Source organism: Microtus oregoni, unplaced genomic scaffold (assembly GCF_018167655.1).
Source record: "Microtus oregoni isolate MIOR12 unplaced genomic scaffold, Mior012 000016F_ref0000370, whole genome shotgun sequence".
Lineage (NCBI taxonomy): Eukaryota > Metazoa > Chordata > Mammalia > Rodentia > Cricetidae > Microtus > Microtus oregoni.
The window spans coordinates 3,588,406-3,606,431 of record NW_024543075.1 but is presented as its reverse complement, the minus strand read 5'-3'; the positions used below and the strand labels follow the sequence as shown (position 1 = coordinate 3,606,431).

Below are 18,026 nucleotides of genomic sequence, written 5' to 3'. Positions count from 1 at the left end.
AGTACTCTGCCCGCAACCAGGTAAGCTCCATGCCACTCACTTTGTTTTTGTAGACTAGGGTGGTCTCAAACTCACAGAGATCCGCCTGCATCTGCTTCCCGACTACTGGGATTAAAGGTGTGTGCCACCATGCCCGGCTGTCACTCACTCCTTATATTCAGATATTCCCATCTACTAAACCCTCAGAGTCAAGTCTGGAGAGACCCAGGGCCAGCCAGTCCCAACTCCTACCACTCCTGTAACACAACATAGCACATGAGCACACTGACGACCACTTCTTATAGAACGGGAGGCCAAGATGCCTCTGTCCCCTCACGCTGACCTTGTCCTGGTCTGGCTATGTCTCTTTCTCAGAGCCGGGGGTGGGGTGGGAGTAAGGGCAGCCCCCAAGGACTCTGTAATTATCAGCTAGCAGAGTCTGTCCACCTTATGATCCCCTGATCCAGCACCCCAAGTTCTCAGCCCTGGCTACACTGACCTGAGTGGCCAGGATCCACTTCTAGTCCGGCAGAATATAGTCAGTAGGTAGCCCAACTGATGGCTAGGTAGGACTTTACCCACTCCAAAACAACACCAAGAGGCACAGAGTTGGGCCTAGGCCTGTTGCCTCAGTGTCTTCTTCATTCCTAACCCTCAGGATCCTGAGCTACATATCAGAAATTCACGGGGCAGAGTTCTGGTCAGCGTTTCTGGCCTCCATGACTTGGGCCTTGGCTAGTGGATTAGAAGGCTTCCCCCAAGGGCCTGTAGGACCAGGGATCTGTATGAAGACCATACCCAGCAGGGATGGGAAGGGGCACGGACACAAGTGATGGACAAAGGAACTTGGAATGAAGAGGTGAAGCGATAAGGGTCAGCTACTCTTCACCTGTTGGTGCCTCAGGATTCTTAGATGTTTCCCCAGCACTGGCTCAGTTCACTAGACCCCTCTGGTCCCACTCAGCCCACAAGTCCTACTGCTGCCCCCTAGGCATGCCCTATCCCTGTGCCATCTGGTAGATTATGGGTTATGGGCCAGTTTCCAATATGGCCCCACAACCTGGTCACACCAAGCTCAGTAGGGATACATACCGGTCTGTGGCAGGCAGGTAACTGTAGTGTGAGGGCAGGGCCCTCTGCACTGCCCTTTTCAGGTTTTAGGGTGTGTTAGGAACGGCTGTTTTTGCCAGGACTAGAAGAGTCTGATTGTTTATATCTTCTAAACCCACATCCAACACAGGCCTTGCAAAGCACCCAGGAGGCCCCAGTCCTGAGCCAGACTGTCACCGGGGGATGGGAACTGTTTTCAGCTGGTCCACAGGAAGCAGCGATGAGTAGTGAGTAGGAGGAGCCCCAATTCTTAGCCCAGGCCAAGAATCACTCACGTGGGCCCTGCTGAGGAGAGATGTCTCACGGAAAACAGAGAAGAGGCCTATATTTCACCAGTCACTTCATGGCTTAGAAAAGTCCATAGTCTCTTGGGTGTTGCTGTCCAGCCTACAGCAGGTCATAGAAGTAATCCAGGCCTTGGCCCAGCTCCCAGATGGAGACTCCGACGCCCAGCTCCCTGGCTAGCTCCAGCCGCACCTGCAGAGACTGTGGGCAGACAGAGGTGTAGGCACCTGCTCCACCCACTTTCTCACTAGCCCCACAATGTACCCAGAATCATTCTCAACAAGACCACAGGACAGACTTCCAAAGCAGATGGCAAGTCCTGGTACCATTAATGTCATCTGGCCAAAACTGTCACCCCCCCCACCAGAGCATTATGGTTGACAGCCAAAGCACATGACACATACCTTCAGAGTTGGGTAGAACACAACATGCCTCCCGCCGCGATTCCTGCAGGAGAAATGGGAACATGTACCCTGCCTTCTGGCTAGGCCAGAGGGCTACAGTCTCCTACCACCAGGGTTAAGGTCACCAGTCCTGGCCCCTTAATGTTTCCCATCCCCCACTGTTCCCTCATCAATGTCCTCCCCACAAGGCTTCCTGTCTACAAATGGCTCGCCACAAGTCACTCACTTCTTGTACTCAAAGAAGTGTTCCGCAGCCTGGTTGTCCCATACCAGTCGGGGCCTGTGGTCCTTCAGCGTCTGTATGTACCTGGAGAGATCGGGTTATGGGTGTGAGAGCTGGTCATATACCCTCGCCCGTCCCTAAACCCCAGCTTCTATGTGGCTGTCATAGAAAGGGTCAGGGACACACTGTCCCTAAAGGTCCACAGAGAGTCAACAGCACTCAGCTTTATTTTCAGCCAGTAAGCTCGGGTGGTCAGACCTCAAGGTCCCACTGCACACAAGTCCTGCACCACAAAACAGCAGTGTTTTGTGAGCCCAGATAACAAGTTACCCAGTGTCTGGATTTCAACTGCTCCACTGGTGTGAGCTAAGGATTAAAGGACAGGGCTTTCTCCTGGGCAGTGGGCAGAAACATTGGCTTTTACAGGCTAAGTCTCCCAGGCTTTCATTTCCCGGGGTTGTGGGGGTGGGGACTGCTTCATTTCCACAGCTGAAATTGTGCGGCCACTCCTGCTGAAAGGTGTGTTCTCAACTGCTAGGGTCAGGAGGACCAATGCAAGGAGGACCCAGGGCACATAGTCCATCCATCACATGCTGTACATTTGAGACCAGAGCAGCATCCCTACCAGCTATAGGCCTTGGCCACAAGATTGTTAATAGATGGCCTTGGAGATTCTCCTCTGTCTACATCTGGGAGTTCTCCCTGGTCCAGCAGGCACAATCAAGGAGGAGCATGGTCACAGTGTACATGTCTGCTGTAGCCTGAGGTGGGAGGGCTATTAGCCTGCGTTCTGACAGAGCACAGTGGGCAGCAGAGGCTCTAGCACGCTGGTCTGTGAGGCATGGAAGCCTCTAGTATGTGGGGGTTAGGGGAATAAGAGTAGCAGAGGAGCTGCCTTCTAGATCTGAGCTATGGTTGTCTTAGGCTCCTGACAAAAGCAGGCTACTGTGCTGGTTAGGGTAGTGCCCCAACAGCACCAAGGTATCTCGGAGACTTGAACAGCTGTCATCCAGCTGTGCTCCAGAGGCTGTCCCAGGAGAATTGCCTTGGCTTCATGCCACATGGAATGGGAGCTACTGTGCAGGTATTAGGGTCTCCTAGACACCAAATAAGACACAGGGACCAAGGCGAGTAAGGAATAAATAGCTCTAACTAAACAGCCTGGCTCACAGCTACCTCAACCCAAGCTGAACTCTTTTTTTTTGGGAGGGGGGGTTTCGAGACAGGGTTTCTCTGTGGTTTTGGAACCTGTTCTGGAACTAGCTCTTGTAGACCAGGCTGGTCTCGAACTCACAGAGATCCGCCTGCCTCTGCCTCCCGAGTGCTGGGATTAAAGGCGTGCGCCACCACCGCCCGGCAACTCTTGTAGTGAGCTTGTGGTCACAGTTCCACCTCCCCAGGCTTGGGAAAACACTGTTGTCCTCTCTGCTCCTGAGACAACACCCCAACTCTGATATGAACTTGTCCCTCAGTGGCATGCAGACTGCAGCAAATGAAGGCAGAGGCAGTACTGGGAAAGGTGAGTCAGTAGCCACCCCTCAGGGAACAGATGCCTCAGGGAACCCCTCAGGGAACATTGAGGGACCCTCTTCATGTCCATGGCAGCAACCTGATAACCTGAGTAGCTGCAGTCTTCCCTACACAGCATAGCAAGAACCACTTTGTACTATGGTTCTGTGGGCACTTAGTTTTGGAGACAGTCTCATTATGTAGTCCAGGCTGGACTCAAGCTCACAATCTACCTGCTGAATGCTAAGATCACAGGCCTGTGCTTCCATGCAGGCTTTGTGGATACATTCTGCTTAGCTTGTTCTCTATGCCTTTCTGGTCTTCACTGGTCCCTCCTAAAAACTTAATAAAGGCAGGTGCTTATTCAGGAGGGATATCACTCAGGAAATATTAAGGGGTTTGTGGAGATCAGCTCCCTGAAGAGGACCAAATACTACTTGGCCACCTGACTCAAATGCCAATGAAGGTACTAACATAGTTTGTGGCTTTCCACCCAAGCTAAGCTGAGATATTCTCTAGAAGAGCCAGAGATGTGCAGAGCTTGTAGCAGAGGTCATAGGGCTGGGGGTCTTAGGGCCTATGGCCACATACACTGCAACTCCTGCTTTTGTGGTCACCATCACAAGACCTGCAGCCTCCTGAATCTCAGTCAGTATACTTTAGAGAACTGGGTCCTTCCTTCTCAGCTAGTGTATGTGTGTATGCTCGGCCCTATAGGAGATGTGATCAGAACAGAAGGACCCTTCAGCATGAACCCCAGGAACTGCTTCTCTAAGCAGGCTCTGAGGACAAAGATTTCAGAGTCAGGTGAAGGTGTAAGAAGTGTGACTGCTCTGGGAACCAGGTGTAGCTGCCAATTTGTCAAGGACAGAAGCAATAGCCAAGGGTCTCCTGTGCATGCCTCCTTTCTAGGCCACCCATGATAACCTTGTAACAGAAGTCAGTCTACAGATGTCTGCAGGATGGACAGAGATGCTGGGGGTGGGTGCAGGACAGACACTCAGAATTATACGCCAATTCCCAAGCACAGCAGAAACGAAGACCTGTAGGGCTTATGCAACTCCATCTGGGGGCCAGGTTTGTAGGCACAACAGCAAGGATCACACACACCTCTCTGAACTCAGACAGAAGCAAGGATGAGAGGAAACATGCCGTGAGAAGAGAGATACAGAAAAGGTAAACAGGATGGCATGGAGCTGGTCATGGGCACCACTTGAAGTCTACAGGATGGTACAGTAAATATTGAAGACGGAAGAAGCTAGAATGCCTGTAGTCAGGAAGACTACAACCTGAGCCTAGAGGTTGGGACCAGCTCAGAGACACAACAGCCACTTCAAGGAAGGAGAATTAAGGACTAGGCATTTCAATAAGCTAAGAAAAGCCTCAACTACATAGTGAATGATTCCATTTTCATGTAACACAACAGGCAAATCTTCAGAGACATGATCCAGGGTAGAGGTCAACAGGAACTGAGGCAATTGAGGCATGACTAGTAAGGGGTAAAAGGCTTCTTTGGGGGATAATAAAATGTCCTGGAATTGGAGAGAGTTATACACTTTTATGAATATATTATCTGCACACTCTGAAATGGGGGTATGATATATGACACAAGGCCTCAGATGAAAGGGTCAGCATGCTGATGGAAGCATGTGTGAAAATCTACCCAGGCACTTCCCAGAGGAGCTCAGAGCACAGGGACACAGGATGTTTCTAGTAAAAAGGTTCTCAGGTCTTCCCGGCCCAGCGCCTAATGAGTGCACTGTGATTAGTGGACAGGGCCAGAGGACAAGACTGCTCAGAGACCGGGAAGGAGCTCCCAGTCTCAGATCCAATCGACAGTGGGACCCTCAGTCTCCATGGTGGGCCTAGAGTGATAACTCAGAACAAGGTTCAGCCATATACAACTCACACTGTGACACTGGTCCTTTCTGGTTCCATCTGTACATGGATCTCTGATAGCTCCATGAACTGACTACAGTTAGACACACTGCCAGGTCAGTACCAACAAAAGCTATGTTGGGGCAGGCTAGAGAGATGGTTTAGCAGTTAAGAGCACTTACTGTGTTGTGGGACAATGGTCTTGTACCCTGTCACTTATATTGTATTGCTTTAATAAAACGCCTTGGCCAGTAGCCAGGCAGGAATTATAGGCGGGGTGATGAGAACAGTAGAATTCTGGGAAGAGGAAAGGCTGAGTCTGTAGTTGTCACTCAGACTAAGAGGAAGCAAGATGAGAATGCCTCACTGATAAAAGGTACCAAGCCACATGGCTAACACAGATAAGAATTATGGGTTAATGTAAGTTATAAGAGTTAATAAGAAGTCTGAGCTAATAGGCCAACCAGTTTATGATTAATGTAAACCTCTGTGTGTCTTCTTTGGGACTGAACAGCTGTGGGACTGGGCGGGACAGAAACCTCTGTCAACATTACTGCTCTTGCAGAGGACCCAACATTGGTTCCTGGTACCCACATAACTGTCCAGAATTCTGGTTACAGTTTTGGATTTCTTTTCTTATGTCTGTAAACATTAGATATGAACACAGTACACATACATACATGCAGACAGAACACTCATATACATATGGATAAATAAACAGGGCCTGGAGAGATGGCTGGGCAGTTATGAGCACTGGCTGTTTTTCCAGAGGACCAGGGTTCAAATCCTAGTACCCACATGGCAACTCACAACTGTCTGTAACTTCAGTTACAGGAGATCCAGTACTCTCTTCTGGCCTCCGTGGGCACCAGGAATGCATGTGGTGCCCAGGCATACATGCATACATACACCCACACACATAAAGTAATTAAAAAAAAGAAATATATATGTGTGTGTGTGTGTGTAAATCTTTGTTTTGTTTTTTCAAGATGGGTTTCTCTGTGTAGCCTTGGCTGTCTGGAACTAGCTCTGTAGACTAGACTAGCTTCAAACTCACAGGGATCTACCTGCCGACTACCCTGCTTTTACTTATAATTTATTAATTTTTATTTTTTATTTTATGTTTATTGGTGTTTTGCCTGCATGTATGTCCATGTAAGGGTGTCAGAGCCCAGACAGTTGTGAGCTGCCATGTGGGTGCTGGGAATTGAACCAGGGTCCTCTGGAAGAACAGTGAATACTCTTAACCCAAAAGTAAATTTTTTAAAGCTAGGATGTAGTCACCCCTACTGGACAGAAGGTATGCATTTCCACCCCACTGACCTACCCAGGGCCCAGCCCTACAGGCTCAGTCCAGAAGGGAGACCCATCATTTCCCTAGGGTATCTCTCATATGGCACCTGAGCTGAGGGCCAACTGCAGAAGGGCCTTGAGCAAGGTCAGTGTCATGGGCTGACCATGCAGAGCTGGCAGGTGACAAAAAACCTTTTTTTTTTTTTTTTGGATCTGCTCAAGAGGTCTCCTAAAAACCAGGATTGTCAAACAGAAAATGAAACCACATTATTTACAGGAAAATGAATGCAACCAGAGATAATCATTTTAGTGAATTAAGTCACTCTCAGAGAAGTATTATGTTTTCTCTTATTTGTGATCCCTAAATTTTATGTAGCTATATAAAATCACACACACACAAACACAAAAGCTGAAGTCCAACTGTCTAGGGGGTAGGAGAGACTAAAAACAGGCAGAAGGGGAGAGGAAAGGAGGATAAGGACAAGAAGCGGAAAACGCTCAACATACAATATATACATTTAAGAAAACTTTTAAAAATTCACTTAAAAAAAAAACAGGGACTGGAAAGCAGGCAGTGGTGGCACACTCCTTTAATCCCAGTACTCAGGATATGGAGGCAAATGGATCTCTGAGTTTGAAGCCAATGTGGTCTACAGAGTGAGTTTCAGGGCAGCCAGAGCTACACAGAGAAACCCTGTCTCAAAAAACAGAAACAAACACCGGGCAGTGGTGGCGCACGCCTTTAATCCCAGCACGGAGGCAGAGGCAGGCGGATCTCTGTGAGTTCGAGACCAGCCTGGTCTACAAGAGCTAGTTCCAGGACAGGAACCAAAAGCTACGGAGAAACCCTGTCTCGAAAAATCCAAAAAAACAAACAAACAAACAAAAAAAAAAACAGAAACAAACAAACAAAAAACAGAGGCTGGAATGGTGGCTAGCAATTAAGAACCCAAATTCAGTTTCCAATACCCACACACCCATCTCTAACCACAGCTCCAGGGACATCTGATAACCTCTGACCCTTGTATTCATATACACACCCCCCACCACAATGTACATAATCAAAAATAAAAACAAATTAAAAATTAATTTAAGGGGTTGGAGAGATGGCTCAGTGGTTAAGAGCACTGTTGTTCTAGAGGACCTGGTTTCAATTCCAGCACCCACATAGCAGCTTTCAACTGTCTGTAATTCCAGGAATTGACACTCTCACACAGACATGCTGGTAAAACATCTATGCAAATAAAATAAAAAATAAATAAATAAAATTAATTTCAGAAACAATCAGGGCCAGGAGGCAGTGGCACACGTCTTTAATCCCAGCACTCGGGAGGCAGAGGTAGGTGGTTCTCTGTGAGTTTGAGGCCAACCTGTCTACAAAAGCAAGTTCCAGCACAGTCAGTACTGTTACACAGAGAAACCCTGTCTCGAACCTCCACCCTCCTAAAAAGAATAAAAACAGGGCCAGTGAGAAGGCTCATGGGTAAAGGTACTTGCCACCAAGCCAGATGACCCTGGTTTGATCCCCAGAACCTATACAGTGAAAGGAGAGAACCAACTTTTGCATGTTGTTCTCTGACCTCCATACAAGTGCTATGGCATATGTGTGCTTTCCCATCCCCAAAATAATTTCATAAATACAACAAAAAGCCGGGCTGTAATAAGCGGGTTTGGTCAGAATGCTCTGGACACATTGATATGCAAAAGTAAGTTGGGGCTGAGCAAGGAGGAACTCAGAGAGGTGGCCCAGGATCTCTCTTGGGTCGTCTAGTGTGAGAGATGCATATGCAGGGTGGGTAGGAATGGGGACCATGCCGCCAGGCCTCATCTTCACCTGGCTTCTAGCATTGCCACAGTTAGGTCTTCTCACCACAGGACATAAAGTTATCAGATATGCTGACAATGGAACTCGCCTTGGCGTCACAGGGTAGAGATAATCATTAGCACCAAGGCTGGCTCTCCATTTGATAGGCTGCCTGGACCATGATGGCTTCCAAATGTATCACAGGAGAATTACAGCATCACCATGTTAGGAGCATCCACAGTCCATGCTGGGAGGAGCCCACACACTTCCTGGCCAGCTGGCCTTGATTCATCACGGTCAGTAAACTACGGCTCATCACTAGGATGATTCTATGGCCTGGAGGCAGGGTGGAGCCAGGGGGACACAGTCCACGAGAGTTCAGCTTACATGGGATAGAAGGGAGAAAAAAGCTGTCCAGTAAGTCAGTGTATGTGCAGTGGCTGTAATGCTTAACCAGCTTACTTAATGCTGAGTTAGCCAAGTGAGGGGACAAGGATAGGAATCCTAAACCTCAGTTTCTGCTACTGTGAGGGGTGCCATAACTCTAGAGACAAGCAAAGAGCAGGCCATCCCAGAGCTTCCTTAGGAGCCCTGGTCATACAGAAAAGGGACACTACTCTGTAGATCCCACCATCGGGCACAGACGTCTGCTTGGCTGGTAGAGACAAACATACCACAGTCACTGGCTTGAGAGAGGTGACTAATCACTCCATCTCAGAGCCTTGGCTCCATCTACAGCTGAGCAGATGGTAGGAGGCTGAACCATATCTCCCTTGGAGAGGACTAGGGCTCTGTGATGGAGGCTAAGGTAGGCTGGCAGATCGTCCTGAGACCCTGGTTGGATTCTCACAGAAAGAGCAACTGAATCCCAAAGAACTGAAGAAGCTCACCTGCATCTCGCCCAGTCATTATCTGCCCTAATGGGGGCATCAGTAGAGGTAATCCAGGTGACAGACAGAAAGGGCAACATCCTGCTAAGCTGTGTTCTTGAGGAGCAGCTAGACCCTAGTCAGTCTGTCCCCAACACCTTCCCACAGAATCTGGGCCTAGATGCTGTTCCTGGCCTGGGGGCCTAGGGGATTGCAGCTGGACATTGTCAGCAGGGGACAGGTCTGTTTGATTCATGGCCACCTTGCTTATCTGGATTCAGCTCCACCACAGGGGTTGGGCCACAACAGGGAAGAGACTGTGATCTATGGCCCCAAGATCCCCTGTGCCATCAATCTGAAAGAAATTCTGCTTTGGGAAGAAAAGTCAACGAAAACCCTTGTAGAGGCCTTGTCTACGACAGGCCCCTTGACCACACACACAAATCTAAGAGAATTTGGTGGGTGAGCAGCAGCCAGGGTTGAGCCCTAGACAGAAGGAAGAATGAGGTTGACACTCAGTGTCAAAGGGTTGCTGCCACAGGAAGGGCACTGGTGAGACTCTCCCCTTCCCAGCACCCACATCTCTTGGGAGGAGATGGCAGCTGATGGCAGAGCCACCCCCAAACCTTCCCTGTGACAGCAAAACCTTGAGTCAGACATTCATGGCTTCATAGGTTTAAAGGTCTCACACTTCAAGGCGAATCTCTACTGGCTTCTCAGCAGATATACATTCCCCTCTGGGGCTTCTCATGTCTGTGGATACAAGAACTGCTGACTAGCCTGATCTACTACCTGTCTTGGCAGAGGAACTCATGTCTGAGGTCTAACCTTGGTCAGTGAAAGCCACTTAAAGCCAGGGTGCCTACACAGCCTGGGGATTTCAAGGGGAAGGAACCCTTCACCCCAGCACTGGTTGTCAGATAATGCTTAGAATTTGGGAGAACAAACTAAATAGAAAATAAGATCTGGGAACTGGAGCTAGCTCAAACATGAGGACTGTCCTTAGACGTAAGTTAGCCTGAGCTACAGAGTAAGTTCTGGGCCAGCCTGGGCTACAGTGCATGATTATCTCCAAAACAAAAGGAAACAAGAACAAGGAGAATGAGATAAGGAAGAGAACACATAGTTTCTGTGACAGCAGGGACACAGAAGAGTCACAGTACTGGATTCATCCTGTCTTGCCATCTTGCCTTGCACAAATCCCAGTAGAAGAGACACAAGAACGAGAGTTTCTTCACTCTGGAACAACATGGCCTGGAGGGACCCTGTGAACAATGTCACTGGGCATAAGTACACAAGTGTGTATGGACAGCAGTTTGCTTTACCCAAGGCACAGGTCCAACTGCAGTTGACAATGACATCAGTAAGAAACAAAGTTGGTGCCAACAGCAGGTGAGGGCAGAGGGTGAGCAAAGGCTTTGAGCTGAAAGCACAGCATTTCCGGAAATAAGGATGAGTAACCCCAGTTCAGGCACTGGAAGAAGAAGGCCCACAGGGCACCCCCAAATAGGAAGCCTATCTCACCTTGTGCTCCTAAAAGCTGAATTCTGAGTCAAGAGTGGACACCACACAGCCAAGGCACGACCATGGGGTGTAAACGGACAGGTTCTAAGGGGTGCTATAAGGAGTAAGCATAGGAAGCTTGTCTGCAGTAAGGGGTCAGATGTCACTGGGGGTGAGGTGACATCAGGAAGGGTATTCTGTGGATTTGAAAGCCTGGCAACAACTGAGTTCCCACTCAGGGAACATCAGCAGTCCTCAGCCAGAGATCTCCCAAGAAAAGGATCTAGCAGACACCAAGCACAAAACTATCTGCAGGCAGCAGGGCCTGTGGGACATTCTTGCTGTGTCCTCCTAGGTCTCTCTCCCTGCAGGTCAGCCCCATAGGCCAGAACCAAGGTGAGGGACACATGTTTCCTGCTAAGTACCCTTGAGGCAGAAGTTAGCTGTGCAGGGTCAGTGCTCTGGCTGGTTCTGTAGCCATGAGGATCCCTGTGTAAGTCTGGCTTGTTATTTATCCCAGCTTTGGGGGAAGTGGCCCTGCTGAGTGGGTATCTATACTGCAGCCCTGACAAGGTGAGGCTGGGCAGGCAGCATCTTCCTGCACAAGCAGGCTGGCAAAAGCAATCAGCTGGCCAGGCCTAGCTCAGGGGAACCATTTTCTTTGCCTAATTGTTTCCCTTGGGAAGGCCCATGTCCAGGTTGGAGCATACATGCCTTCATCCTGCCTCACAGGAGCCATTAGCGAGATGAGGAATGAGAGGTAGTACCTTCCTTCCCCAGCTGAGCAAATCCTGGTAGGTCAGGAGGCCAAGAACAATGTGTGTAGATATGTGTGCTCCCAAGTGGAGCAGTAGTCGTCACCTGTGTGGCAACTCATGTCTAGTTCCTGTCACACACATCTTCAGGCACAGGACATAGCTGTGACAGGCTGAAAAACAGCAGGTGGCTAGCCACCAAGGCCTGCCACCCTGTCTGTCCCATGTGCAAGGCCCTTCTCAGACAGCAACCCTGCCCTACCTTGTCTGCTGTTAGACCTCGGCTCATGACACAACAAGGCCAGGAATACTCAAGTCTGTGATGAACCGCTGTTGCCGGGAACACTTGTGTGGATATAGAGAAGCACAGACGTGTAGGGAAGACAGAACTCCCACCCATGGCTTTGAAGCACTGCTCACCCTAATGCCCCACCATGGAGAGACCAATGGAAGAGTGGTTGGATGAGAGACCGTCTTAGTTTTGATGAGTGTACTTCCACAAAATACAGACAACCAGGGGCCGCAGAGAAGTGTTCCAACTTTTCCACTCCCTGCAAACTCAGTCAAAGGCCAACCAAGTCACCTCTGTCTTTGTCCTGGAGCTAGGATGGAGAAAAACCTTGGAGCAGAGACTGAATAGAGTATCAGCACTCAGCACAAGGCAGTGCCCTTGGTGATTGATGTGCACTGCACCCTCCACAGAAACCGCCAGGAAAGCTGTAACCAGGGGGCAATGACAACCAAATCTGTTTCTGGACAGCATTCTCCATGAAAATCACTAGGAAAGTGGGTAGTTTATTTATTATTTTTTTTAACTTTTAAATTTTATTTTTGGTTTCTTGGGACAGGGTTTCTCTGTGTAGCTTTGGAGCCTGTCCTGGAACTAGCTCTTGTAGACCAGGCTGGCCTCGAATTTACAGAGATCTGCCTGCCTCTGCCTCTGAATGCTGGGATTAAAAGTGTGAGCCACCCAGTGCCTGGCTGAAAGTGGTTAGTTTAAATGGCTTATTTTTGTTTGAAATAGGGTCTAAGTACTTAACCCTGGCTGGCCTGGAACTTGCTACATAGATCAGACTGTCCCAAAACTCACAGAAATCTACCTGTCTCAGCCTTCCAAGTACTGGAATTAAAGGTATGCACCATCATGGCTAGTTAGGTTTTGAAGCAACTAGCTGAACCCCGAACAAAGGCCCCAGATTTGTAAGAATGCTAAAATAGCTATCATTCAGTAGTAAAATTCAGCACATCAGACACCTCAGAGGGGGCTACACAACAGTCTCCACCCCTTCACCCTCCCATTGAGAGAGAAGTCACCAGTGGAGGCCAATTCTGACACAGAAGTCAGAATTCTCAGAAGGTAGCTGGGTAATGGTGGCGCACGCCTTTAATCCCAGCACTCGGGAGGCAGAGGCAGGCGGATCTCTGTGAATTTGAGGCCAGCCTGGTCTACAAGAGCTAGTTCCAGGACAGGACAGGCTCCAAAGCTACAGAGAAACAGTCTTAAAAAAAAAAAAAAGAATTCTCAGAAGGTGACCTTAAGCATTATCACAAATGAATCCACAGAGATGTAAAATAAAAACTAGAAGCTGGGCAGTGGTGGCGCATGCCTTTAATCCCAGCAGTCAGGAGGCAGACGCAAATGGATCTCTGTAAATTCAGGGTCAACCTGATCTACAAGAGCTAGTTCCAGGAGAGGTTCCAAAGCTACAGAGAAACCCTGTCTCGAAAAAACCAAAACCAAACCAAACCAAGCCAAAAAGAAGTAGAAAACTCATAGATGTGAGACAAAAACTGGGGTAGAGTTAATAGCAGAGGGAATGGCAAAAGAAGCCAGCTTCAGAGGCTGGAGCAAGATGGCTCAGAGGTTAAGAGCACTGGCTGTTCCCCCAGAGGTCCTGAGTTCAGTAACCACAAGGTGGCTCACAACTACCTGTAATGAGAACTGGTGCCCTCTTCTGATCTGCAGGCAGAACACAGTATCATACATACTAAATAAATATTTAAAAAAAAAATCAGCTTCAGAGACAGCAATAGAAAGCAACCAAAATTAAAATAAAGCCATTAGAAGTCTAACACACCTCGGGAGCCAAGGGGCAAGCTAATCAGGCCAGCATGTACCACACACACTCTTGTCTGAGGGAGCAGAGAGGGAGGAAAAGTGGAGGAAATTAAATGCTTTCCAAATCTGGTAAAAAGCTTGAGTGTGGCAGGGCGGTGCTGGTGCACACCTTTAATCCCAGCACTCAGGAGGCATAGACAAGTGAATCTCTTTAGTTTAAGGCCAGCCTGGTCTACAAATCAAGTTCCAGGGTAGCCAAGGCTAGACAGAAAAATCCTGTCTCGAAAAAGAATAAAAAGTGTGAGTACACAGTCCATGGAGAGCTCGACAAACACTGAGCACAGGTGACACAGATGGAGCTGACCAGACTGCTGAGACCCAACAGCTAGTACTGAAGCTTGGAGGCAGTGGGGAGATGAGCACACAGGAAAAGCACAGGGAGAAAGTGGGAGCAATCTTTTAAAACACAGATGCTTGGGCTCACATTATTAGAACCACAGAGCCAAGATGTTGGAAGAGATCCTAATTGGAGGAAATGATGGGACCAGAAAGAAGCTAGTCTTGGCCATGAACACATGACACAGGCGCAGCCCAGACGAACCACGCACAAAGCCACGTCACATCCAACCCTGTTCCCAATGGCAGGACAACTGCACCACAAATGCAGACCTTGACGATAACACCAACACTGTGGGGAGGCTGCTAGCCCTCACAGGCCTGGGGTGTGTCCAACAGAGAACTGAGGCTTTCTGTTCAACCCATATCTCAGACCCCACAGTCTGCAAAGCCCAAAGGAACCTACCCCTAACCTTCTCCCTTTTCCCAGGGATTGAAACCCACACGTCTACGACTAACCACACCTGGAATGTGACCCGGAGGGCCCTGGGCTCACCTGGCCCCAATGACAGGCTCACGGGCATCTTTGGAGGCTGCATAATCCATGCCGTAGAAGTTCAGCCCCAGGAGGATCTTGCTTCGCCACTGTGACTTGGGGTCTAGGACTTGGACACAGGCTCGAATCCATGACAATGGAGCATTAGGGCCAGGCCTGCGAGTTAAAGGGAGAATGGGGCCACTCTTAGCAGCCAGCAGAGAGGCCTGCGTCTGCCTAGAGTCTGGTCCTCTAGGTTATCCACTTGAACCCATTTCCTTCTGTGTTATAGCAAATGCCTCTCAAGAATGGGGATGCCTCTAACCACAGCATTTAAGAGGCAGAAGCAGGCAATCTCTGTGAACTCAAGGCCAGCCTAGTCTACATGGTGAGCTCCAGGACAGCCAGCGCTACACAGAGAAACCCTGTCTTTAAAAAACAAAACAGGGGGCTGGAGAGATGGCTCAGTGGTTAAGAGCACTGCCTGCTCTTTCAAAGGTCCTGAGTTCAATTCCCAGCAACCACATGGTGGCTCACAACCATCTGTAATGAGGTCTGGTGCCCTCTTCTGGCTTGCAGACATACACACAGACAGAATATTGTATACATAATAAATAAATAAGTATTTAAAAAAAATAAAAATAAAAAACAAAACAGCCGGGCGGTGGTGGCGCACGCCTTTAATCCCAGCACTCGGGAGGCGGAGGCAGGCGGATCTCTGAGAGTTCGAGGCCAGCCTGGTCTACAAGAGCTAGTTCCAGGACAGGCACCAAGGCTACAGAAAAAAATAAGGCTCGAAATAAATAAATAAATAAATAAATAAATAAATAACAAAACAAAAAAACAGGGCTGGAGAGATAGCAGAGAATCTGAGTTCAGCTTCCAGCACCCACATCCAGCTCCAGGGGATCTGACACCTCTGGCCTCCTTGAGAACCCACACACATGCTTATACTCTCCCCCCCCACACATATGTATAATTAAAAATAACAAAATAAATCTTAGAAAAATGAGACTCTGGACACGTTACAATTTTTTTAAACCATAAACATATCATTGAAGTACCACAGGCAAAGTGGCCCCACTACTTTTTGATGGGACCCACAGGGGCCTTGAATGGGACAGATTACTAATGTAACCTCCCCATCCCCAGAGCAGTAGGAACAGGTCTGGAATACTGGGCAAGGAAGGGTCAGTAGACATACAGCTGGGGCCAAGGCCCAAGGAAAACAGAAACAGCAGACATACTACGCCTATGTTACTGGTAACGAAGCACCTCCTAGGGAGAGACCACCCAAAGAATCACCTCTCCTGAGAATGAGGCCTAACACCATCTGCTTCCATCTGGCAGCATTCAGGTGCAGAGAAAGTGACTGTCCATCTATGCAGAGCCACAGAGCCCATAGGCAGATGTCTGCGTCTTCCTGAAGACTCCCTGTACCTACAGCATCCTACCAGCGCATACTCACTGTTGTGATGTGGAGTAGTCGTATGTCATGAGGCTGAAGCCATCTAGTACAGGGGCCAGTTTTTCAAACTCCTTTTGTGTAAACATACCCAGCTGGTCGGTCCTGTGACAAGACAAGCATATCTACCTCGGGTTACTATGTGTGGCCTTCCCTAGTCAGAGTCAGATCAAACATGCTGTCTGGGATTCCAGCCTTCTCTTCCCTCTACGAGGACCTTCAGCTACTTTCCCTCAGGAATGGGGGCAAAATGCTATCTGGCCGGGGCCATCTATACTCCAGGTGCTAGGATAAGGGCTGAAGTCAAACAGAGATATCCCTATTTCCTTGCCCCTAGAAAGTTCTGAGGGAAAAAGAGGCAAGAGCTGCACAACATATCTGGGACTCAGCCCTGTGCCAGAACCAATCCACAGTGGGAACATATGGGACAGCACAGACTCATGGAGGTCTCTGTTGCCCAGACATGGATAAGCAATTTCCCCATGCCCCCAGGCCTGGACCTCTGCAAACACATTATCTTAGCCCTGTAGTACAACAGTTGCTCTTACTTCTGCTCCCAATCAAATGGGGCCCAAACATTCAATCCAGAAACATAAGGGCTCTGTAATGACTGGAATGAGAGGGCTCCTTCCTATATTTGAGTATTTCGTCATCAGTTATTTGAACTGTTCAGAAAAGTTAGGAGGTGTGGTCTTGCTGGAGGAGGTGTGTCACTGAGAGGGGAACTTTGAGGTTTCAAAAGCCTGCCCCTCCCCCCCCCCCACAGTTCAGGTTCAGGATGTAAAGACCTCAGCTACTGTTCCAGTGCCATACCTATCAGCTTCCTGCCATGATGATTATAGACTAGCCTAAAACTGTAAGCAAGTCACCAATTAAATACTTTCTTTTACGAGAGTTGCCTTGGTCATGCTCTCTTCAGAGCAATAGAATAGTAACTAAGACAGACTTCAGCATGAAAAAAGCTTGCCTACTCCTATGTGGGACCCTCATCCAAGAACCCACCAATGTTTCCAGGCTCCTAGTATGTCAGGCTCTGCTGTTTCTAGATCTGAGTGGCTGTAGCTGGAGGCTGGTGGAGGAGCAGCCTTCCCTAGTCCTATCTTGTGACAAGGATCAGCAGTATGGCTGGAGGAAGGCTCAAAGCAGAGTAGCTACACCTGGCAAAGTCCCACCAAGGATCTGTAGCCTCACTGAAAGCTGGGAAAGAACTGAAGTCTTACAGCAGTCCCACCAGTCCCCATGAAGAAAAGCAGGCCTCTATCAATGGGAAGATATATCTGCATAGACATTTATTCCCTATACAAGGAGGGGACACGGATCCAGTCTGAGGCAACAAGAACCTCTTCCCTTGCTAAATCACACTGGTCAGGCTGCAAGTATACTCGGACCCCAGGTCAGAAGCTCAGAAGGAACTGTAGACAAGGACTAGTCAAACATCTACAAGATAACAGCCCTGCCCACTGTCTGGGCTCCTGAGACCTAGAATGGTACCCGCTACTGGTTGTGCTTCTTGGAGCACCTGACCTACTAAGTCAGACCTCACCCAGAGGCGAAGGCCAGGCCAGAGGGCACTCTGCTCGTTCAAGGTAGATTACAAAGGTCTGATCACCACATGCTTCTGCCCAGGCACAGCTGGTTCCAGTGCAGTATTGTTTGCTGTCATCTGACCTTTGGGTTCACTGTCTCTAGGCACAGACCCCAGTGGTCACCTTTAGCTTCTCCAGGCAGGGCTGCCACAGCATCTGCCCTCATTGTGTCACTGGGACACTCACTGAGCAGGACAGGAATGGATGAGAAGACAAGGATGGCTGAGAGCAGGGGCATGAGGAGCACCTGGAGAACAGGGGTGGGTCAGAGGTTCTGACACCAAAGGAGAGGCAAACCCAGCTGCAAGGCGAGATAGAACACAGGGGACAGGAGTGGGTGGGGATGCTGCAAAGACCATGGGACCCTGTGGGGACTATTTTCCTGGGACACACATTATTCCCAGAGGTCCACTCATAAAACCCTACTCCATAG

At 49.0% G+C, this 18,026-nt stretch overlaps 1 protein-coding gene across 1 annotated transcript in view; it reads right to left on the bottom strand.

The window, feature by feature from the left end:
- Window positions 1-1,397: 1,397 nt before the first annotated feature.
- The window catches only part of Chid1 (chitinase domain containing 1), a 39,467-nt gene continuing 22,838 nt past the window's right edge, over window positions 1,398-18,026 (bottom strand). Inside the window, exons 9-13 of the mRNA XM_041666708.1 lie at window positions 16,011-16,112; window positions 14,564-14,719; window positions 2,005-2,085; window positions 1,779-1,821; window positions 1,398-1,575 (exon numbers count right to left, since the gene is read on the bottom strand). Of these exons, the coding sequence (XP_041522642.1) occupies window positions 1,477-1,575; window positions 1,779-1,821; window positions 2,005-2,085; window positions 14,564-14,719; window positions 16,011-16,112 (481 nt within the window). The 3' untranslated portion in view covers window positions 1,398-1,476. The remainder of the gene's footprint in view (window positions 1,576-1,778; window positions 1,822-2,004; window positions 2,086-14,563; window positions 14,720-16,010; window positions 16,113-18,026) is intronic.